We start from the raw sequence: 25,328 nt of genomic DNA on the forward strand, positions 1-25,328 counted from the left end.
CTACCCCTCAGCTGACTGGAGTTTATTGTTTGCTTTATAAATACAGCAGCCCTCACTCCAATCACTATTTCTCATATTGCAGATTAAGGCACTCTAGTTGAATAATATGCGTTCCTTTTGCTGGATCTGTAGGGTTTTTTTATGCTAAATCTGTTTATAGATGTCTCCTGAAGGCTTTTTACACAGCATCAGCAGGTCTCAGGAAAGCCCAACTCCACATAAATATCTGCTTAGACAGGGTCCATGTGGGAAACACATCTAGGAACACTCCACATCTCACAGCACTTATATCCATAGCACCAGGATACAGTTTAACCATGCTCATCCTTAAACTGTGTTTATATCAACGTAAGTTTGGCATCTGTTACCACAGAATGGTTGCCCATTTTGATTTAGAAAAATGTTTTTAAAATCATAAACCCCAGAAGCATGAAGTAAAAAGGGCCTGTGTCTAGCTTATTGCTTTAAGAGTGAGTGGGTTTTTGGTCAGAAAACAATCTTGTCAGTGCAACTTTATGAAATACATTCCTTATGCTCACTGAATTGGAATTAAACAGAGTAACGCATGGGAGGAGAGACAAGGTTCAACAAAACAAAGGCTTAAATAAAAACTCTGGTCATTAGAAGTCAGCCTACTTTTAATACTGTTAATGCTTACTGTTCTGTTGAGTATTCTGTTGCTCCACAGCATGGAAAAAGCAAACAAATAACGAAAGAAAACATTAGAATATAATTTTTTTTTAATTTTTATAAATAACTTATCTGTTACAAAGGCAGTTTACCCAGCTAAATCACAAAACCATCAACTCAAGATATCCAAATTAGGTTTTATTAATAAACAGGTAAAAACTGATTTGTCAATCTTCACATAGAACTGCAGATGAAGCTGAAAAACAAGGCCTCATTTTATAAACAAAATGCATTGAATGCAAGTGCTTTGGGTCTACTGCCTAATTACCTGGGATTGACATTTTCTTCCCACATAAAAAAAAATGCAAAGCCTTCAAAACAAAGGCCTCTGTGCATTCACATAGGTCACTTGTAAAACTCCTAATAAAAGTGTCCACTGGCGGATGTTTACAGTGGGTGACAGTCTACTTTGTCTCTTGCTACATTGTTAGCACTCCCTCCAGCCTCACGCTAAGTGCTGCTGCTACATAATTCTTTGTGTGCCGTCTTTCATGCATATTGTACTGGAATTCCATTTTCTTGATCTCGGTTACATACATCCCCGATAATGTGAGTATTTTCCTTAAAAAAATAGATCATCAAAATAAAAGAGATGCTTGAGGTTGCTTCAGTGTTCAAGTCTGTTTGATTTCTCTTTTCCAGCCTTTATTTCAGTTGTCCTAAATATTGCTATCCTTGTTTTCTATAAATATGAGACTTCACCACAAAGTCAGGTTTAGAAACTGGCTGCCAAAACAGGAAAGCATTTAAAGTCCTTGAACAAAGCTGTACGATGCTGCTGCTGTTGATTTTGGCACTGTATGTACTTCCCCAATGAATCTCTCTTCAGGAGTCTGCAAGATACCCAGCAGATGAAGCAAGCTTAACTCGGATGCTGATCTGTTGGTGGGTTGAAAGTTTCCTAGTATAAAGTTTCCTCACACCAGACAAAATGCTCCCTTTGTGTCACCCACCGTAAAACTCAGTGTACAGAGTGAACTATATGCATAACTCTTGCAACTTTTCCTGCACTTTTACCACGCTGCATCTGCAGGTCTTCACAGATCATCAGCATTTACAAGAGCAATGTACAGAACGAGCAGAGGAAAGCTATTTTGTGCATAGTTTCTTATTAATGCTCTTATTTTAAGGCATTGCTTCTCTCAGATAAAAGCTTAAAAAAAGGGACATGATCGTGCTTAATCACCTAAAGGGAAAAAAGAAAGTTAACAAAAGGACTATTACACTATACATACAGAAGTACAAGAAAATAATAAAGGTGAAGAAAAGAAATCACTTAAAGCAGGCTCTAGAGCTATGTACAGTAGGAAAAGCTTTGGGGTATTTCACTGTGTGTATTGTACAGACAACGCATGCAGTTTTTCCTTTTCATCTTTAGATGTGATTGTACTGATTTCTGGCTTCACAGAGATGTTTTCAGGGAAGACAAGGCAAAGAGTACCACTGATTTGTGAAGTTCTTCCCTTTATCAAAGGCACTATGTGGCAGCAAACAGTTTAAATATTTAAACCTTGATCCTTTTAAGATCTCCTCTGTGCATGTAGTGTTTCACTGAAAGCTCTGAAAACAAAAACACTAGCACTCTATTCCTTTCCCCTGTCAAAATTCAGTAGTGACATCGGGGCAGAGAAGAGGATGGGCAACACCCAGGCACTGAACACGGTGTGTGTTACTGGTAATACTGTACATGGTTTAGGCAGCTGGCGAGTCTCTCAGCAGATTGCCCTTCAGCTGATCAGTGTCAACTGCCTGCGACACAACTCTGAGGTATTGCTTGCTCTGTGGGCTGACATTTAACATTAGCAAAATACCATCTCATCACACCTTCCATTTTACAAAATCCTATGCATAAATGCTTTTTTTGCCCCCCAATGACTGGACAATTCCTGGTACGTTTGCTACTGTTTTACGGAAGGTAATGGGCCTGTTGGCTCAGAAATGCCTGGGCATTTCACACTGTTCACAGCGATTTAAGGCCGGATGATTTAAAAAAGTACAGGCGGTACAACTCCACTGAGCTCCCTCATCTTCATCTGTGTCTGGAACAGTCTTTGGTGTTTTCACAATGGACCTCTGATCTGTGACATGGAAGAGATAAGATAAGCAGTTACTAACTGAAAACAGCATGGAAAGAATTTTGAGATTTTTTTTTTTTTTTGAAACTGAGAACTATATTGTTCTTCTGAGAACAGCATAGTTATTACAAGTGACAGAAGCAGCTTTTTACCGCCCCCTTGACTACAGCTTGATTGTAAGTCAGCCAAAAGGCTCAAGGTAAACCTATGAAAAGCAAGTTTCCCATCCCTTAACTCTGCTTTCTTCTATCAGTTCAAAGCTATTGTATAAAAAGGAGGTAAAATTTGCAAATTAATCAGCACAGGAAACACAGACGAGATTTAGAAGTTTGAGGTCTACGGAGTGGTCTAAAATTCATTCTGACAAGAACTAAGTGCTCTGTAACCCTTTGACATGTTTAACTTTTTGATCCTAGAACAAAGGTAGCAGTTCTTCATCAAGCCAGCTCAGCAGGAGATGTACTGAAGAAAAACCAATGCCTGGCTCTGTAACATTAGAGTAATCCTCCCTACCACAGGAACACATCTTTTTGCATGTGCTAGACAACAACCTTCAACTATTTTAAAAGAGAAAAGAAGGAGAGAAAAGGGATGAAAAGGATGAAAAGAGACATGAGCGACTTCTCAAGTTAAGGATTCCCAGTTTAAGCAACTGCAAAATCCTTTAGCCCATTATTTCATCTGGAGAACATCTCATCAGCAACTAATCAATGGCTATTGCTGCAAAATGACAGCAAGAGCTTCAGGAAGTACAATGGTACTGATCACAGTTGCAAGAATTATTTTTATTTTTTTGTGAACAGTGGTAATCGTGGTTTAAGTCAAAGCCTACATGATAGCTAAATTGAAACTTAAAATGAAATGAAAATTCAAGTTAATGAAGAACTAAGATACAGCAGTGACACTTTTTTAAAAGAAAGAAGAAAAAAAAGATAATTGATAGAGGGACTTTAGAGCTTTATAAACCAGTCAGTGTTAATTTTGCATTTTCAAGACAGATTGAATGAAACACTTAAATTTGTGAGTTCCTAAAAGATAAGCCAATAGAAATGTTTTGTAACAATTAAGTCACAAAAAATTAACTTTTCTTCTTTGATGGGTTAGTTTTTATTCACTGTAAAAGGAACTACATAATTGACAGAATTTGTAAGTTCTTCATGCTTTAGTAGTAAAATGTGTCTAATAGGAATGTATATGGATTTAAGTTTACTTGGTATTTTCACTACCAGGTGAGGTAATGAAGGATAAAAAAATGCTTTATAAAGCATGAAGAACAGTATCGGTTTGGAAGTGTTGCAAACAGTCTGCAAGACAAGAAGTCCAATTTATCTAGACCATTTTACAATGCAGAAATGTCATAAATCTGTAAGATGAGATTCTGTAACAACAGTTACTGCACACTACAAGGACCAACCACATGCACATATGTATTATGTGGAGAACTTCCTGGACAGAAAGACTGCACAGAAACATCAGTGGATTCTGTTTCATGTGGTGGTCTGCCTAAGGCCATAGTATGATGCTGCTCCAAACAAGTTCATTTCATTCTCTGCTTTACGTAAAACACAAGAGGTAATTGTTCTGCTTTGTCTGGCATCCTGAGAGGGATAAAAATAAGTAACGTGCAAACTAATGACAAGTAGAATGTTTAAGAGTGGCTGATATTCAGCAATACTGACTGCCATACTGGACTGCATCACCTTCCTCTTCAACTATCTAGAACTATATTTACCAATAGTCAGAAGAGGCTTTCATGTAACTTTTTATTACATATTCTACAGTAGCTATGAATTCCAGTCAGGGTAACCAACCTGAGTTGTTACTACATGTAAGCAAATCTACTCTTTTCACTATGGATAATGGTGAAGTCATTTAAGTGAGTTTCACTGATCCCTAAACAACGTACCTCATGCTCATTTTTAAAGAAAAGACAGATGCTTCCATTACATAAACTACCTTCCAATGTATTATCCATCTTTAACATAACTCATTTAATGTACTTCTCTTTCCTTAACGTATGAATAGAGAGGAAACAAGAGCAAACAGAAGCACACTTACTGCCAATACAAATAAAATGCAAGGTTTGTATGCTTTTGAAGTAATCCATTTCATACTCAACACTTGAGCAAGATTCATAAATTAGAACTTGGCATTAGATACAGAACAGGTATTTGTATCAAATCCAAATTTTATCAATACAATACCTTTGGGTTTTGGTGGCACGGGACCAAGAAATCCAATATTATCGTAAAAATTATGAATAGCGCTGGGATTAAAATGTGGTCCTAAAAATAAAAAAAAAAAGGTGCGGCAGTTTAAAAAAACAAACTTGAGTAGTGAGGCATATCAGTTTTTTCTGGCAGTAACTCTGTAACAATACTATTATTCACTTATCACTTTTTATATCAAGGTGTCAATACAGACCCCAGTGAGATATTAGTGATGTCAGCAACACACTTTAAGAAACTTATTGCCCAAAATATGCAATATAAAATAAGCCAGAGACAAAATCTAGCAAACCAAACTCCTTAGAGGTATCTTTCTGCCACTCTAAGATAATTTTGTAAGTAAATCTTAGTTGACTTTTTTCACATTGCAACTTTACTCAGAGATCTCTTACCTACTATGCAGTGTATTATACATGCTTAGAATTAAAACTCAGACGAAGTTCTAAATGCAATTTACCGTAACAAGCAAAAAAACATCACCCACCATTCACTCTTAAGGTCAGGTTTTTAGTGCAGCATTACATTCAGCACACCTGTCTACCTTCTCCTGAACTGCAAGTACATTGTCTGAGGGAGAACTTTTGTGGCTCATGTCCCAACTGATCTAACAGCTCACTGCTGCTGAAATAGGGAAGTATTAGTTCCTTCCCTCTCACTATCTCAGTTCTCCCTTCCCGTGCCTCTCCCTCACATCAGCTGTAGCAAGCTTTTCCAGCAATGCAAGAGTTGTAGCTTGGCTGGTGAACAGAATCAGCTCTGCAAAGGGTCTAAAAAACTACTACAGAAACAGAGTTCAGTAAGTGGCAAGAGAGAAGCAAGAAGAGAGGCGGCTTTCTTGTTGGCAGCTCTTGAACTAGCTCAGCTGTCTCATAATTTCACCCCCATGAGCAAAGGCTGAGTCCCTGCAGACAAGTAAAGCAGAGAGCACACTGGAAGTTACAACTGCACTTTATATTTGCTAACTTGAGAGGCTAAATACAGACAGAAGTGGAAGACAAAAGAGAGAGATGGACACATATATATAGTTGTATCATTCAAAAAACTTGTTCTCTCTCTTTAATACTCAGATAACGAGATCTCCCCCCCTCCCCCCAGCACTTAATAAATAAATGGCATCACAAACTTCTCTCTTCTGAGCCAAGTATGAAATAGGAATGACTGTGGGATTAGGAAAATCATATGGCCAACAAAAACAACAGGCTTTAAAGACAGTTACTTCCTTGGTTTCATTCAAACTAATGTGAAGATTTTGCAAATAGTGTGGTATATCATTTATGTCATCATTTATGACACAGACCTTTTTGAAACATGTGGACAGTGAAAAAAAAAATCAACATTTACAGTTACTGATGGACTAAGACATACTGTACCTCTTGCTTGAAAAAGATCAATCTCTTTGGTTAGGCAATCTATGTCTATCTGCAGCTGTCTGTTACAACTTCTTAACTGTTGCATTTCTTCCAGCTGAAAAAATAAATCTGCCTGTTAGACTAATTTTCCCAGTTTAATAACAGTTATCATTCATACACAGGTAGACAGCATTTAGTTATTTCAGAAATGATGATAAAAGAATCTTCCCTAATGACCACCTTTCTTTTAATCCAAGCATAATCTTAGAAGAAGCTTCCAGACCCACTGAATAGTTCTCTCTCACCAGAGTTCAGAGCTGACTGAACAACTCCAAACAGCAGACAGGGCACAGCCAGTGGTCTGGTCCAGCAGATCACTGGATGATCAGAAAGCACTGAAAACTGGTGCATTAACCAGTTTATTTGAGCTCAGTATATGCACAAAGACCAAAAAGTACTTAGTGTGATAGCAGTATGAGTATTAAGTTGTAGTCTGAAATGCTAGAAAGGATTACCAGGTCAAACCTTTTGTGACTGTCTTTAAAAGCAATACTTCATAAAGTGATCAGCAACCTGCAAGGTTGTGGCTAAACAACACATTTTTAGTCCCTACTCTAAACTATACTGTTTACCAGCTTAAATCTAAGTATACTGCCCATCCCTAGTCTATTGTCAATATATGAATAACCCCTCTTTCAATTTATTGTGACAGACCACACTTGTGGTTTAGGTTTATACCCTACAGACATTTCAACTTACTGATGGAATTTGGGAAACAGAATTCGATCTTTTCAGGCGCCTTCGTGTTAGATTATTCTCCATTTCATTGACCTCTGATTTTAGTTTATCCAACTTTTTCTTTTGAACCTCAAGTTCTCGTTGAAGTCGCTCCATCCTGGCCTTCTGGTGTACCAGTAAAGCTGCAATACATAAAGTCCCATTTTATCTACTTTATTATCCTCCACATGGCAACACCAGATAAAGATGCAAGTTAGGATTCTTTTGGGAAAAAACAGACAAAACCACTATTACAGACTGCTTTTCCATTCTCCTCACTAGAAAATCTCTGCCATAAGACAGAAAGTGCTGTTTTTGAAATCAGCACAAACTAACTACAGACAAGCAAATATGAGAAAGACATACAACATAATAAATGGCCATGCAATATTTAACTGTAATCTGTAAAAACCTACAAGACTGACTACCCAAAGCCAGCAACTAATATTTCTTTGTGTATTCAGCCTAACCACTGTTAAACAGGTAGCATGAAGAGGATTTCAGACAGACAACTGCAATATGGAGCACTACATATGCTTATTGCAATTAGGATTGGACCCAGTGTTCATCATAGTAGGACCCATCAAATGAAACCAAACCAGAAGTAAGCACACCACTAGCAAACTGTGATATTTATCAGAAGCTGGATGGTATGTCATCTTATCCCTAAACTATGGTGCAGAACCATTAGTTCAGCTTCTAATTTCTAACACTGCTTACTATTTCTAAAGCAAAAGGCACAAGGAGACCTCATTTAGAAACAATGAAGTTAGCATTTAAACCAGTTTTTTAAAGGTATGAAGAACCTAAGTAGCAGATGACACAAATTCATGCAATCTAATGAGTTTATTTCATTGAAGGCACATTTACTATCATGTATCATCACAAAAGCAGATTTCACTGCTCAAAGTAATAATCACCTTCTATAAAAATGTATTTAATTAAAGAAACCAAAGAATCATTTTAACTTCTGCACAGCCATTCATTCATCCATTAAACTAGTAATTCATATAAACTGTGATCAGTTTCACAGACTATGAATACTTTTATATCATCCTGGAAATTAAAAAAAAGTAGCAATAACAAGGTATTTTAAAAACATTGAATTTGCCTCACAAAGTCTTTAAGCCAAACTCTAGCTGGAACATGATGCTTAGATCCTCACGATTTCTTCAGGTACCAAAAAATTAGAAGCACTCAAATCTGGTTGCCTAGGTTTCCAAACTAGTAGCAGGAGAAAAAAATAGCACATTATAAAGATGCAACTTTCCACATCTTTGGCAAGAACTGTCTTCTGCTCCAGCTCCTGCCTGTTCATTCATTCATTCATTCATTCACACATCACATTTTGTCTTCCAGAGGTTCTTCCAAAGGAGGAACCATGTCAAACTATTTTGGAACAGTGTAACAGACTGTAAGGCCTTACTGAGATCGAGCCTAGGCTTTTGAGTCACATGTGTTCACAAGATACTGAAATGACACCTGTCTTTTGCTAGGTTTTGTACAAATCAGAGAAGTTTTCATAAACAGACACCTTTATTTTGGGTCACAGTAATTGCACTACAGTAAAAATTGCAGCTGTGCTCATATGTAATATAAAACCATAATAACTGAAATCTCAAGATGGATTTTTGTTGAAGACTTGGAATTATCAGGTAAGTAATCTCAATAGACAGTCTCTCCTCTCAAAAAGCCTTTTACAAACAAATGTAGCTGCAACTCTAAAGAAAGGAAATCAAAGACTACCTTGCCTCTACTCCTGCAGGGAGTGTACAAGCCCTTTCTCCTTCTACATTTTATTTCCACTTTTAGACACTTCTGTTTTCATTACCTTGGTAAGACTGCTGAGGCACCACAGCTATGCTCCAATAACCAGACTCAGAACTCTTCAGACCTGTTAAACTGTGGATGCAGGCTGCTGGTGAGTAGCCAGTGCTGCTGGATGTGGTAGGTGAAGAGCACAGTTACCAGAATATCAGGTTGCACGGCATGGCATGGCCTCAAGAGTACAACTATGACTAAGACTTTGCCTGTGCATCCCCCACCTCCTTTTTTGTTTAAGCTACTCTTGTAAAGGAAAAAACCCACCATTTCTCATTTCGATGTTCTCCCACTTGTGAGGCTTAGAAATTTAGCGGTCATTATGGAACTGCACAAGGAGGAGAAGGCACTGATGGATGCCCACAGCACTACTACATGCTTTTCATTTTCATGCCATGTCTGAAAAGCTGTGTAATTTATTCTCATATGAGCTTTGTGACTACCATCTGACAATTTCAAATCCCAACAGGTTTTAAAAACACACATTAAAAATTACCACTATGATTAAAGAAGAATCACTTGATATCATATACTATTCTTCTATTATTAAAAGTAACTTTGATAAGGAACTTGAAAGAGATTGGTTTAAGTAGAGACTTCCACATATAATTTAGTAATTTTGCTTAAATACCAATTTGGCAGCTGCAGGAAAACAGTGGTGGGGGAAAGACAAAACCCCCCCTGCCTTTCACTGCGGTATTTATGAATGGAAACTGGCAATTTAAGTATTCAGCTCCCTCTAGTGTTGCTCAGAGCAACTGAAAACGCTCAGAAAAACTGCAGTTCAATTTCTTAATTAAGTGCAAACAGGATACTTGGCACATTAAGTTTTTTGCACTTCTGCACGTTTGCATTCAGCAGAGTGCAGTACACTTCAATGCTCTGGCAGATGCCACTGTTTCCTCTGACATTCAAAGTGCACATTTTTCACAAAAATGCTATATATCATCCTATTACAGGGAGCATGAAAGTCTGGAGGACAAAAGTTCACTCTTCCTCTCCCAGAGACCTTCTCAGTCAGGCACTAAATATACCTTTAAGTTTGTAAATGTATGCATAACTGTTTTCTCAAAGACTCTGTGCATGTGAATTTTAGAGTGTCTTTTGTTATTTTAAGTGTTTCTAAGATAAATTCTAATCTAGGAATACAAAGATTTCACTCTATTCTATAGACCTACTATTTCTTAAATTTCTTAGTTTGCCAGATATGGAGGGGATTTCTGGCAATGCAATTACTCTGTGGCAGGAGGTTAATGAAGTCTCAAAACACACTTATGCTTATGCATGCTTTCAAAACCTGTATTTGAAGCTGCACAAAATTCAGTCATTTGATATGCGAATTCAGTAGTTCAAACTGATTTTTTTTTTCTCTCTTTTCAATACTCCCTTCACTTAATTTTTAAAAGGAGCTTCACTGAAGAGTGGGGCCTGATATACAGAGCCAAATACAAGGTGGTATTTTTTTCTTAAACCACATGATGCAATGGGCTCAGAGCCCCTTGGAGTATGTGCCACAGCTTTATCTCATTCAAGTCCTTTTTCTTAAACATCTACAAGGACTGGCTAAGAATTAAGGAAATTTGTTTCCTGCAGCTTTATTTATTTTTCGAAGTTTTAAAAAGCTCCAAGAAACCAAATCAAGAGCTGTGCAAAATGTTAATTTACTAATCTAGTTTATCAATTAATTACATTAAAAACACAGTGGCAAGAATTGCTAAGGAAACATGCATCCACATATATAACTATAGGTGGTACCAATGACTCACTCAACTTTGCACACCATCCTCTTTCAAGTTAAAGAAAATACTATGAAAAAGTCAGACAGTCAAAGACATGTAATACTTAACCAAAGGACTTAAGCTCCCTAGTAAGAAAACATCAACCTAATGATTTTATTACACAATTATGTATTTTCTTGATTGAATGCCTTCCCATTATACAGATGGAAAGCTATATGCAGAATGAGCAACTATTAAATAACTGTTCAGCCTCATTACTCATCACGACTTGCATGCTTACAGAGTGTCCATCACAAAAATGTATGAGTACAGAATTTTCAGTTTCTAACAGGATTTCACTTTTTTATCCATAAGACACTTTATACTAAACTAAATTACATATATATTATATATTGAAATCTCACTTAACTACTTCATATTAATAAAACTAATTATGAATTGTAATCTCTGCTAAATAATGGGAATACTCCTGTGCACAGACAGAACTGATACTGAAGAGAGGAGCATAAAAATGCATCCCCTTTTGGCTGTCCTTCTGGGCATGCACCTAGCATTACTCTTCTCACAGCATTATGAATTCTTACTGACTTCAATAGGGGACACATGCACTCAACACTTCCACAAGTCCTCAGTATCTCAAACTAGAGTCCTAGAAAACAAGAAACACCCCTCAGCAACCAGTTTTGAAAAGTCTGGTGACAGCGAGTTTCTTAGGATCACGGAGTCAGTGCCAGAGATACAACCAAGCCTTCCAGGGAAATGACATTGATTTTATCTGAGCAGTATGCACTCTTTTACACATTATATAACCTCCAGGTTTGGCAGCAAAAAAGACAGATCTGGGGCAGCCTTCTATTACCCCCTGTGACTTTCTTGGGAGGCAAACCAGAAACATAATCATGGAAGGAGACGGGAGTGCCTACACACACCATAATCAAGTAAAACTTCTTAGATGGCAAGCATCGGCACCTAGAGACAGGTCCAACACATCTTCTGTTCTCCGGGGTTGGACCACGCATATAAATGTGAAGTAAATAAAAAGAGCAAAGGAAATTTCCTTTGACATAAAAGCAACTCTACCTTCCACCTCAAGGTTTCTTTTTCCCCAAACCAGTTCTCCCTGCCAAGATAAGGAGCATTCTGGCAGAAATGGAAAAGCTGATGAAAATGCATTTTTCTCCAATCGTGGCCAGAGAAACTACTCATCTTCTCTGGCTAAAATTAAACTGAAACAAGCACCTAACATGGAAGGCTTCTGGCAGTTTGGCTAAATTATAAGCAGTTTAGAACACAGAAGACATCAAGTAACTCAAATCCCTTTTTGTATGCAAGAGGAAAAAACCCCACTGCTAAGTGTAAGAAACATGTTTAAAAGCAACAGTTAGGATTTCCAGACATCAATACCATACAAATAAATCTATCACAGACTTCTCAACCTTCCAAATATTAATGATAACAAAAATGTTAGAAATACTGCACTTATTGCAGCAGAAATGGAGCACATATGACAGAAATCCAAAACACCTCTAGATGTAAAGAACTTCAGCAGCACAAGTGAACTTTGTAGTGAAGGACACAGAAGGATGGTGTCTTCCTAAGGTCCCTTGTACCAGCCCATGTCATACATCTACACATCATCTAAAAGCTGCATCTTGGCGTCTGGAAGAGCTGGGCTCCACAGCAGGTAGGAGGTCAATGCTTCTAGAATTCTAGGTTGTGTATCAAGCTTGCCTCATCTTGATAAGCAGAATGCTGATACCTGCAGCTTTTAGAGATTGTGCGGGACGTTACAGTGGCAATCACTACCAAGGGTACAAGAGATAAAGAGACAGACCTGGCAGAAGCTGGTGCCCTCAGAAAGGAAAAACAGAAGAAAGGGACAACTCCCCAAAAAGTACCAAAAATGAAGTTTTGCAAACCCCTTAAAAGTACCCAGCTTGCTTGGGAAGCAAGTTCATGATCTAGAAGAGTGTTTTAGAGCCTAAGTACAAGATTACAATTGCTTAATTTCTGGGTATATGAAGTTTTCCAGGACTAAGACTAAAACAGACAGCTAAGTCTTCCTCCAAAGTAAGAAAAGGAAATACGAGCTGGGGGGTGGGGGGCAATTTGTTTTGCTTACCTACAGATGAATTTTCTGAAGTTCTTTATGCACTGAACATAAGAGAATGTAAGGACGATTAGCTTTTTGGTTTTGACACATAATCTTTAGAAACTTTTGAGTTAGGATTGACTATTCCTCACCAAAGATGATTATATCCAGAAGCAGTGCACAAGCTAGAATCGCTTTTTGATTTACTTCATTACTATAGTACTCCAGATGCAGACCTGGCTTTCTGTGTCTTGATCACTGTACTTACTTACACAAAATAAAATGGCAAAATTCATCTGAAAAATGTTTACAGTGGTCATGGAACAAGCCGTTTTTTTAGTTCTGAATTGTTTACTAAGTCCAGAGAGGACCAGCGAGGTCAAAGACAAACTATTTTGACAACCTATCATGAATACTGCTTAAATATCCTAAGACTCATCCCACATCTTTATATAAAAAGCTTACAGCAGAGTTAATAAACCATCAAGCTGGTCATAAAAGCATGTACACCCATGAAAACAGAAGGAAAAATATTAACAGGTTATCTTGCTGTACCACATATTCTAAATTTTACTCTTCCATTACCACTGAACTGTTAAAACAGATTCCTTTGGCTTGGTGCTCCTTCTCACATTTTAAAATGTAACAGAAGTATCCAGACTTTAAGCATTTTATTGTCAGGCACAGAGTAGGAAACACGGAGGCCAACACTTTATCCCACTAATTGCTTTTGAAGTCTGCTTTTCCTTCTTCTTAAATAACACTTGCAAAAAAATAAAAGGGGAATATTATCCAATGCAAACAGTATCTCAACTGATTCAAAAATCTGACAGTGGAATCGTAGCTTTAAATCACTCGGACAAGTCGAACAAACGTACACGTTTCTTTCAGAACAACATAAAAATGAAGATGGTATGACTCCATTAAACAGATAACGTACCTACTTAAGACAAACACAAGAATATCTCCAAGTATTCAGTTTCATATCTTTACCATAGAAAGAAATCTATGATTTGCTTATAAACCACTTTTATTTATTTAGGAAACACTCACAAATGCTAAAATTAAAGATATTATATTAACATCACAAAGGTTCCTGTTCTGCAATCTACATACTGAATTGACAACCTGGTCAAAATCTCTACGATTTATATTAAGAATATTACCTTGCGTGTAGGCAGCATCATCAGATCCCATACTCAATTTCCGTGCATCACTGATCCTATCCACATGTGCTAAAACAGGGTCAGTAAGATGCTGGATACCCTCTGGTTCAACATAGTGATCAGGAAGGTTTAGAAGGTTTGTAGGTTCAAAAGTTGGGGACACTACCCCTGGGGAAACTGCAGGGGGCTTATTTGGAGAAACTGTAATTTTAAAAGTATATTTTGTGTTAGGCTGCGTAACAACCACTCGAGGAGAGGTTGCAGTGGTGCTGTTGCCCACTGCTCGACTCTTGGGTGGATGGTGATGAATAAATGCAGGACCCATGCTTACTTGACCAGACATATTCCTAGCAGTAGTAGATACTCCAGGATTTGTCGATATGAAAAGTGTGGGCTGGTTCCGCACAAGCTGATCATCTCCTGTTGTGGCATTTGCTGAAATGTAGACCTTGGGCTGACCACGTGTGATCACTTCATCAGTATTTGGAGGACTGGCCGATATGTAAACAGTGGGCTGACTTCTACTTAACGTCTGGCTGTTGAGGGAAGAGGGAACAGTGGAGGTGCGAGGGCCAGTTGAACGCAACTTAGAAGAACTGTTTCTTTGTGGCGGTTCAAGTTTGATTTCAATTTGATTTTTGCGAGGTCCTGTGGATATATTCTGAATGTTGTATTGGCTATGAGCAGAAGATTGTGAGCTACCAGATGAATGAATCATAGGTGCTTGTGGAGTAGTAGGAGAACTGATAGGCATGTACACATGAGAAGTCTGGTGGCCTTGCTGGTTTGGCTGTGTTGAGTGTTGCGATGAGGTATGTGGCGTAGTACTGGATGTAGGAATAGTAGTCCAGGGACTTGGCTGAGAAGGCTGGTAGACTTGCTGAGGGTGCATGGGATTAAACTGAGATGCCCAGCCTGGCTGCTGCTGTGTCTGTCGAGTACCACTAGGAGCTGTGATGTAAGGCCTAATATAGATAGAATTTCCCTGGGGACTGTTAAGTACAGGAGGAGGTACACCATGTATGTGCAAAGACGTTGGGGTATTGCGACCAGGCTGAATGTTTGGGGCTAAAGTTACCATAATGGGGTTGAATCTGGGTGTTTGTTGAGACAAGTTAGATACTCCTTTGCTGCCTAGGTGAAATCCAAGATGCTGCCCTGGATTAGAAGCACTAACTGTATTAGCCATCCCAAAGACATTAAATCCTTGTGGAACCTGCGCAGGTGCTGTCTGTGGTTCCTGCTGAAACAGTTCATTGTTGGACTGACTGGTTTGAAGGTGTCCATCACTAACACTGTGAGCTAGAGTCCTACTTCCATTCATTCTACTTCCTTCTCTTCCATGGTGATAGATGTTCTGTGACTGCAAATCCAAATTAAGAGATGTCATGTGATTTCGTAGTCCAGGAATCCCAGAATCATCCGAAAAACTTAGGTCTCCTTCACCGTAGAGATACTTTGTGCTCTCCTGAGAGAGAACTGCACAGCAGGCATCCAAATTATTGTTATTCTAAAAAAGACAGATGAAAGTTTGACATTACTGATAAAATACTCTCATAGTTATGTATGCATCCATCCAATCATAACTGAAAAATTAACAATGTAGCATCAGACAGAAAGCTTTAGGTGGCTGGCTAGCACAGCTGCTCTACACACACAAGGGGCTTGCATGTGAAGCTCACTGCTCTGGGAACAGTGACTCAGCCAGTGGCACCAAGAGTGGAGGTCTGCAACGGCTCTGAAGCAGTGACAGGGAGATCCCGGACTTTGACAAGCTAGCTTTATACAGTATGATACACCTTGGATGAATACTTTCCCTATGCCTTCTCAGTTTCAGAACCATCTTCAGCAGAGACCAAATCTCTGGCTTTAGGGAGGAAAATGACAGCAGGAATAGATTCACAGCATCTGCACAGTATTGGTTAATAACTTAAAAAGAGAAATAAAAACATGTTTATTTTAAATGTTTTCCCAAAAAACTTCAATACCAGTTATGCATTACCTCCTGCTGAAAATGGAAAGTGAATCTTACGAAGAGAAGAAACATGCTGACCCAAGGAACTGTACATGACTTCAGAAGAAATGTAAAAATTCCGTTTATACAAATACAGCAGGACTACTCTTTTGTAAGATGATCTAAAACCCAGAGGACATTTGTACTTTCATTTTAAACCACTGCTTGCAAAGCTTTTAAATACTTATATTTGTACCTTTTAAAACCTGTAATAGGATGACTTAGAATAGAAACCACAACCTAGCTAATTCTTTAAGAACATTTCAGAAGCAAACAGCTAATCTCTCTTCTCTTTTTCCACGTTTACTAATGTTGTACTCAGATCTTCCCAATTTAGTTTCCTACAGAAGGATTTTTAGAAAGAGTGGACATGCATCAGTGACATAATTTCTTCATACTGTGCTCTGTCTGTATCACTTTTCCCACAGAACCTCCCACCCCCCAAGAAATAAAGATTAATACTTTCAGCCAGAAGAGCCCCTGTTCAGGCCCATGTTATTAACACTAAATAGGTGGCAAATCCATCCAGCACATAGAAATAGTTACTTGAAAAAAATGCAAGTGATCAAGGAAAAAAAATTGCATATGCCAAGTAGCAACATTATCAGTTAGTTAAAGAGTAACACAACCAGATAAATTGATCCATGCTACATGCTTTCTATTATGTCATTTTTGTTAAACCAGCAGACATTATTTCTCATTCTTCAACCATGACGAAGGTGACAGCGTTGTGCAGATATAGCAAGATTGTCTCTACCTTACAGATTTACTTCACCCACAAAACTGTAACTACCTGTTCATACAGACCAGATGCAGTTCTGAATTCTTCCAAACTAAAGCAAAAAAAAAAAATCCCCAAAAAACCCCAGCCACAAAACCTTTTAAAATAATAGGATTCCCTAAAGGCTATCTAATAAGCCAGCTCGATATAAGGATTGCTGCAAAAAAGTATTCAGATATATGAAATTGGATCAAATGATGATATGCATATTGGCTCTAGTTTGGAATAAGCACCAGAGGACAAAGTAATCAAAGGAAGTTAGTAGTGAAGAAAGGAAACACACGGACAGAACAGTGGGTAAGAGAAGATAAGAACAATAGCCTGGTATTTGTTGCAAAGGAGAAAAGGGAGCCAGAAAAGGGAAAAAGATAGGATGCCACAGAAAAACAAGCTAGAAAGATCTCAAAGGCAGATTCTGCATGAACTTAAGTGAATTAAAATTATTAACAGAAAGGCCAAAAATACCAAACCAAAAAGGAACAGGCCAAGCTCGCCAGGCCCTTACATTCAGGTTGAATGCATTTCTTTGGACAATTTTTTTTTTTCTTTTTTAAGGCTGCATCCAATCAATTCCAAAATTTCAGTGACGTCAATGAGAAAATTGGAGAACTCAAAGGGGAAACGGGGGCACATGGAACCCCTGGCATCTTCTGGCTGGCAGAGGCAGAGTTTCAACCGCTTCTAGCTCTTTACAGATCAGAGAACCGGTTGATGGCAGAATTGAGCATATTCCAGCAAAACAATACCCCTCATCTTATCTCTGCCCATGTCCCAATTGAGTTTAAAATGTTGGCACCCTGAAAGAGAAAGAAAAAAAAAGAAAGAATAAGAATGTTGGAGGGAAACGGGGAAGCAAGGAGAGGACGTAGACTTGAGGAGCAGGTATAGAATGCTCCAGACACAAAAAATAGAACAACAGGGAATAATGTCCACAGACTGTGGGCACTGCAGTGACTCCTTTAAATGAGGAGAATGGGAGAGCTGAATGCAGGAGGCTTGTTGGGAAGAACAGGATGCAAAACTTTTTAGGAATATTCAGTGCTGTCAGCCCAAAACATTTTACTCCCTAGATTAAGCAGGTTTAAGTTTCCTCCTATTAGCTCTTTGGTGGTCCTCTGTTTTTAGCATGCAATTTATTGTTTAGGTATTTCAACAGCGGGCTATTTACCCCAAGGTATTTTCATAATCTCGTTAGCCTTAATTTTTTCATTATAAGCATATAATGCTATAAAACCTTCCTTTAAAAACAACTGTGTTTGGCTACAAAGAATTCATGGAGGACTATACATTCTTTCTGCACAATTCACAGTGATCCAAAGAAACTTGCCTTGTTATAAAAGCCTCATCAATACTACCATAAACTGCAAAACTGCTTATATTCTTTCGGATTCTCACCTGGAGTTTAATTCCTAGTTTAAAAATAACTTCACCCTGACATATGATGCCTGCATGCAAGGTATTGTAGGGGTAAGGCATTTCTTATACCAAATGTCCTCAAGTACTTGTCTTTGACCTAAACTACACTTACTGCCTCTACTGGAAATTCCTTCCACTATGCTCAACTACAAGGTGGCAGAACTTAGGATTCAGACACTGTTCCAGCAGTATTGCAAACATGTGCACAAGTACTCCCAAATTCTGCATTTCAATCTTTCCCATCAGTCCAAGTACAAAATTTGTTGGTTTAAAGAAGTCATGTTAGGCGGCTTTTATAATAATAAAACCCCCAAACAAAACAAAACACAAACGAACAAAACCCCATGCCAAACAGAGTAGCAAAGCTAGAAGTTGAGTCAGGGAAACCAGAGCTCATGAAATTTCAAAGAACCACCACAACATGACAGGATTTTCTCGGTGAGTCTTAGCTCTCAGTTAAGAAAAAACTTTCTAGCGTGACAAATTAGTTTAACAGTACTGCACACATGGAACATCAATTACCCTAGACTGTTTTTGAAAGATTTGCTTATGAAAGCTGACTTAAAACACTTACTCAAAATTTAAATCCTTCCCCATAATCTGTCATAATATGGGATGCACAGTATCTTTTCTTCACAGTTATATGGTTCTTTTTATTAAAAAAAAAAAATCCACTGTATTCAATGTTATGAAGACTGCTGAGTGTCTTAAAGACAAGCTTTTAAATTTATCAAGAACGACATTCAAAAGACGATTACTGATGCGTTCACTCCATCAAGTCCACACACATCACTCAACAAGCAGTTCTCATGTTTGAAGAACAAAACTGTACTTGTAGCATCAAGTCCTACAGAGCACTAAAATAAAAATAGCAGTGTACAATCCTGAGAACAAATACAGGCAATTTATACTCTGGTTCAGTTTCCGTTTCAGCTAAATAGTGAGAAAGAAGGGATTGGGGAAAGCTTGAAACCTCATGAGCCGCAAGCAGAATTTTGCCTTCTTGCAAATCAAAACCAATTCTGTCGATGAAATGCACTTCTCACAACTTCTTACTCTAGAAAGTCTGGAAAGTCATGATACAGTCTTGACAATGTGAATGTTAAATTGTCACAGACACTCTTCCCAACAGTATAAACACTTTATTTGGATGTATGTGCGTGTGAGTACATATGCATATGTAAGTATACACAAATACGTATTTCATAAATAAAAATACATATAAATAGCAAGACAAACAATTAGGATATAAAGAATGTTGACTCATAACCACAGAGGTCCTAGCCACAGTCCAGAGACAGTTAGCTTCTGGGAAGCTGTGACTCATCATTTTTCCCATCAGTGTATACTGATGGATCAGTATGAATATTTGGATAATTCTCTTATTAACCAGAGTAATCAAAGGTTGAGTATCTTAGAATGAAAAAGAAAATCAATCAGTATGGATGCTTTGAATTGACGGAAAATGCAAAGCAAACATGTTTAAGCTACATAGTTAAATAAGTCTACCATCATTTGAAAACTCTAGGCATAGTCCCTACGGGGCTTTGAAGGGACGTTAATTTATCTGCTGAAGTAGCTAACGTGAAGTTATAGAACAAGAAGTTGATACAAAATATGGTACATGTTCTGATAGTGGCAGCATTAAAAACAGCTGCATGCAGAAGTTGAGAATATGCAGTCCATAGCTTTAGCACTAACTGCAGCACTACTCAAAAATGCTTTGTTACTTTCAAGCCCAACAGAAATCCATTAATTAACTACATAGACTCGAAAGCTACAGCAAAAAAATGATGCCCATCTGGCAGCCAAAGCCCTGGGCAGATGCACACCAGTGCCTCACACCCACTCAGGTCTAACACGGTGGAGGCGAGGCTACAACCACCTTGTGCTGCCGGAGTGAGCCTGACTCTGAGCACCCGGCTGTGCCCACGTCACACTCCCAGGCTCCTGGCTGTGGAGGGTACTTAAGGCCACCAGTGCTGGCTCTGCAGGCCAAGGGAGCTGGGAATGGAAAGCATCGGGGCCAACCTGCACGCAGGCAAGGGCCCACCTTTAAGTCTGATGGAGACCAGGCAGCAAAGTAGCTTCTGGACATGCCCCAACACTCAAAAATAAGAATGAAAAGAAAACTTTAAAATGCTACATTTTGTAGCATTGCCTTAAATTGTCCCTGCTGGACTCAGGTTGGCTTTGCATCCCTCCTTTTGCCACAGTTAGTTTTGGCTCTTGAGATGGCCAAAAGGCATGAGCATACTGATTGGTGAGACAGTAGTCTCCATGCACACACTGATTATTGATTTACAGGCTGATTTACTTTGGACCACCCCTGATCAGGCATGGAAGAAGAGAGGCCAGTGTAACTCTTTGCTTGCTGTGCAATATAAAGGAATCGGCTGTGTATATTTGTCTCATTTATAGAGAAAAACAGAAAGAAAACCATCTGCTTTCAAAGGAGATGACCATACAGAAAGCTTAAAATATGCAATGCTGCCTACTTGCGCAGCTATGAACAGAGCACTGACCTGTAACATGCATCTGGACACAACACCTTCAGGTACCTCAGGAAACTTCTGTCGCAGGTCATGTAAAACCTGAATATCAATTTGCTGGCTTCCTTGGGCCATTCGTGTATTGCCTGGTCAGGATTGTTTTTCAACAGGCAGTTTTAGGCCTTAGTAAAGGGAGTACTCATCTCTTCTGTCCCAGCATTTTCTGGAAGAAAAAGGAGACCCTTGAGACACCAAAAGCAGGCACTTCTGATGTAACAAAAGAACACCCCACAAAAAACTGAAACACACACACAAAATCCCTTCTCAATTATGCAACATAAGTTTGTATTTTACGTTGATGTATTCCCATGTGACATCTCTGGCTAAGTAATTGTCCTTCGCACACTCATAACCTTGAAAATTGCCCATTTATAGACACATCTCAGGATCAGTTTCCTTCTTTGTTTTTATACTGATATTATAAAATATACTATGAATAAAAAAAGACTTGATAAATCAAGTATTAAAGTTAATGGGTTTAAGAACAGCATTTTTACTTATTTTAAGCACAACTGAACACAAAGTAGTCCACATCAAATACTGGAAAATTGTGTTCACTCCACTTTTGAATGTACCTGCATTTTTACCTTTACAAATCTTACTCAAGCATCTCCAAGAATTTTATCCACTTTCTCCATGGCAGCAGCAGAACAATTTAAAAAGTTCCTCGGTCCATGCCCCGCGAAAAGTACACCCATGTCATTTCTTCAATGGTTTACAGTGCTAGACTAATCTAAGCAGTGACAAGACACTACTGATCTTCCTTTAAAGCAATTATAAGAAAAAACACTGTTCAAACTAAACAACGGAACAATTACACTGTTTATCAAAAGCTGTACTGCAGTACTTTCCTTAACTAAACTTCAACTCTGACAAGAGCACAGCAAGCACACAAAACCAGAGGATTCTATTAACAAGAAGAAAACTGGTTTACCCTAGTTCAGTATCAAATGCCATTTTTCCACCCCTCTTCAACTGAGTAGTCCGTAAAACTTCCTGCTAAGTAGTTAACCCCCTCTCAATCCTCCTAAGACCACTTAATTTTTTTTCCAATTTCTCTAACCTACATTCAAGAAAACCTTTTGCAATATGCTCTATTATATTCAGAAGAGTAAATTCTATGATCTCCATCTCAAGTTCCCTGTACAGTATTAAAATTTTGTATTTACTCTTTATTTCAATTATATCAGCAAAAAATCACCTTCACAGCTGCTACAGCAAAAACTCCATGGAAAGAGATTAATGCATGCAGTCTTTTAAAAAAAACCCACAGAGAATAAATTGAAAAAACAGTATTTAAAACCAATGTTCCACACTGTCACCCCAGTGCTTCATTTCAATAAAGTATTTTGTATTCTAACTCATTTTTCAGTGTCTGAAGTGTTGATAAAATATACAATGACCACAATTTCCATTTATTATTCCAAACCAGTAAAGTATTATAACAATTATCTTAAAATTCAAAGAAATGCTACAGAAAAACTTGTCTGCATCTTCATGAGGCATAAAATGACTTATCGGTCATCATTCAACACTTGCAGAGTTCAATTATTTGGTAGCATGCAAAACTTGGGAGATTGCATATTTTTATTTTTTCTACTGTACTTCTAAGTTTTGGTGGCTTAGCACCAAGCAGATGCATGCAGGCAGTATCACTTCACTAAATCTGCTAATAAGTTTTTGCACATGTGCATCAAATGTGTCAACATGGAAAAATATGATATTTACTGTAGTATGGGAGGAAGTAAACCAAAGAGACTCTGATCCCCACTATCTTAATTCAGAAGAATACACTCCAACAGAAAAAGAAAAAAGGTTTTTTTCCCTCAGTTTCAATTACAATACCCAACAAATATGGCTTCACTGACAGTGTAACATATGAAAAATATATCATATGAATATGAAGATCTCATTCCAATCATCACTTCAAGAAGAAAAACACACAAAAGAGCTCAAAGATATCAAAAGATTATTAACAAACTCAAATTAACCTTAAGGAAGACTGAAATGACAAGGTCATGAGGCTTTTTGAGGCCTCTCTAGTAAAGACAGATGAAAAGGTTTTTTTCCCAATTCTTGATGTTGCAAGAAACTACAAAAAGGACTCAGTATCCATCTCCAGAGGCAAACTTAAAGGAACTGAAAGTTACTTTGACAGACACAAGCCTAAGGAACAGACACACAACACTGTTGTCTGCCATGGAACTCAGGATCATCCAGAATATTGTTCGAAATATTGTTAGAATATTGTTAGAAAATTACATATACAAGTCAGTGGAAAATAAAAGGCATGAATGCAAGACTGAATAGCTAAGACTGCCAGTAAATAGACTGTAGAAGAAAAGGGTACCAACAGGAGGCAAAGGAAACTGCTGGCAGCAACATTTTGGCTTCATTCAGAGATTCTGGCATAAAAATAAAGGCAACACAGCATTACAGAAGTAATCAGAAAAATCTATTCAAGAAATTAATTACTGGAAGAAGGAAAATTCAGTACTGGTGACTCGGAAAAATAACTGTTCCTAAAATCATTAATATCAGAGTTTAATTACAAAGGAAAACATCTAAATACCGGAGTGCAGTACAATATAAAGCTATTCTTGTAATGTCCATTTACTAATCGTTTTACATACTGCTTCTATGTATTCCAAACAAAAACCCCTTCAATGTGACTTTATAATGTTAAAGAGAGACAGAGATCCCAGTGCTCATTTATGCCAGAAATACTAAGTAACCGGAAGAATTAATTAGCTGTGTTCTTTTTCAAAGAGTATTGGCATGATCCTCAGACAACTTAAAAGGCCTGGAAATTGTATCATGATGGAGCTCCTGTTGAAGCTTTATTCTGTGAAAACTATTGAAACCAAAGTAAACAATGTGTCATCTCCCAAAGTACTTAGAACCATGAATATGAGACACAAAATAAACTGCCTCTCTTGTTTATGAAAATCAAAGACAACTTAATGTGAAATATGATTCAGGCGCCAAACACTAGGCTGTTATAGTGCTGGACCAGTGCTAGCTAAATACATGATTTTTCAAGTCTCCTTTCTTCTGACAGAACACATGTTTAACATATCAGAGACAATTCTTCAATACAAACCTTAACATATTATCACACTGACCTTCCACAAAACACTTATAAAGCAAGTGTTCTCAGAATAAATTCTGTCAAAATGGATTTAATGAAATAATTACGCCTGACAAAATCTAAACAAAGAAGCTGATAGACTAGAATGTTATCTGCACTTCTTGTTCTTTACTAATTTTTTCCTACTGCAACTTCACATACAGTCTATGCCACAAGAAATATCAAAGGTAATTGTGCAGATTTTAACAAAACTGCTGTACTTAGTAATTCCAGTTCAAGTTATGATGCACTCATAATGACTGAAGTTCCATTAATGGTCAGTTAACATTCTGGGAACGGCCTTTGTGAGTTCAAGAGAACAGCTCTTGGAAATATGCAGAACACTGCCACAGTAACCAGCACGCCCTTCACTTTCTCCAAATTCAAATCAATGCAGCTTTTATATCTCCCTTGTTACTTCAGCTACATCTAGTGAGTAAATTGCTCACAGTTTTCCGTGGTTTTAATCTAATCACATCTGATCTGTGTTTTACTCACCTGGCTAAAATGCTGTAAAAGTAATCTATCTAAAAGCTTATTTTAAAAACTTGGCTGTAAATATTTTTAAGAAAGTGAATGCAGAAACAAGAGAACACTTTCTTGTAGCATTAATGGCGCAGGTTACAGACACTGCTTATAAAAAGACTGCTGTAATGACAGGAAATCAGATGCAGCAAGTTGCAACAAAAACCTGGCAGAGGCTGCTAAACAGAGAGCAGAAACAGACAAGCAACTAGAAAGATGACTAAAAAACACCAAAACCCAACAAAAAAACCAAAAAAGAGACTACCTAACCCCCTCTATACTTATCTCAGGCTCCTTCATCAGGACTAAGTAGCTCCCCAACACTCACACGTATCTGTGCACTGCTAACTCCAAAAAGTAAAATTATCTTCTCCCCTCCTCACTCCATGCTTTCATGAGCAATACCTTCTACCTTCCCCCATATATTTAGCTACATTTTTTCCTGTTATCTTATCCAAACACCTATCCAGGCATCAAGCCAACAAATATTAAGAAACTTCTATGGGCCCTTCTCTCAGCCAGACCTCAATTCTGATGTTTCACTCCAATAATTCAACCTAAGACTAACCTTAGGTCACTTTCCATCGAGGGTTTCTTTACACTGAATTGCTTGAATGACAAAGTATAGCCGATATTAATATTTCCAGAATTTCTTTCAGCTTTCTTTACAAAATATAATTTCCTCTCCAGTCTACAAGACTGGCAATCACATTATAAATATATGAATCTCTATCCACAGAAGACCACTTCTAAGCAGAATCTCCACTCCTCTGACAGTAACAAGCATTGCAAGCTTATTGCCAGTTTATACTTACTTATGTGTTATCAGTCTCCTTACAATCACAAGTATATTTTTGTATCCCTATTGTTTGAGGGGAAAAAGGAACATCAGACAAAAAAAGCCATCTTGTTCTCTTGCAACCTACCCCTCCAACCTCTTATATGCCAATTTCCACACCTATTCTTCCTTTTC

The 25,328-nt window shown here is 37.9% G+C and overlaps 1 protein-coding gene across 1 annotated transcript; it reads right to left on the reverse strand.

Moving 5' to 3' along the window:
• Positions 1–722: 722 nt before the first annotated feature.
• TAB2 (TGF-beta activated kinase 1 (MAP3K7) binding protein 2) lies at positions 723–20,858 on the reverse strand. The gene is made up of 6 exons (XM_082300205.1): positions 20,674–20,858; positions 13,938–15,447; positions 7,102–7,262; positions 6,364–6,457; positions 4,970–5,050; positions 723–2,768 (listed from the first exon to the last, which is right to left on the reverse strand). The coding sequence occupies exons 1-6, from the start codon at positions 20,773–20,775 to the stop codon at positions 2,623–2,625; spliced, it is 2,094 nt and encodes a 697-aa protein (XP_082156331.1). The 5' UTR covers positions 20,776–20,858; the 3' UTR covers positions 723–2,622.
• Positions 20,859–25,328: the final 4,470 nt, after the last annotated feature.

Source organism: Coloeus monedula (assembly GCF_965178545.1).
Source record: "Coloeus monedula genome assembly, chromosome: 2".
Classification (NCBI taxonomy): domain Eukaryota; kingdom Metazoa; phylum Chordata; class Aves; order Passeriformes; family Corvidae; genus Coloeus; species Coloeus monedula.

Bases quoted from the DNA above. Each gene is read 5' to 3' on its own strand.
- TAB2 (XM_082300205.1), bottom strand. From the start codon at position 20,775: ATGGCCCAAGGAAGCCAGCAAATTGATATTCAGGTTTTACATGACCTG. The intron at 7,263-13,937 runs GTAATATTCTTA...TATGTATTGCAG, and splicing joins TGATGCTGCCTACACGCAAG to CTTTACTGGTACACCAGAAG. The intron at 6,458-7,101 runs GTAAGTTGAAAT...TTATTTTTTCAG, and splicing joins CTGTTTCCCAAATTCCATCA to CTGGAAGAAATGCAACAGTT.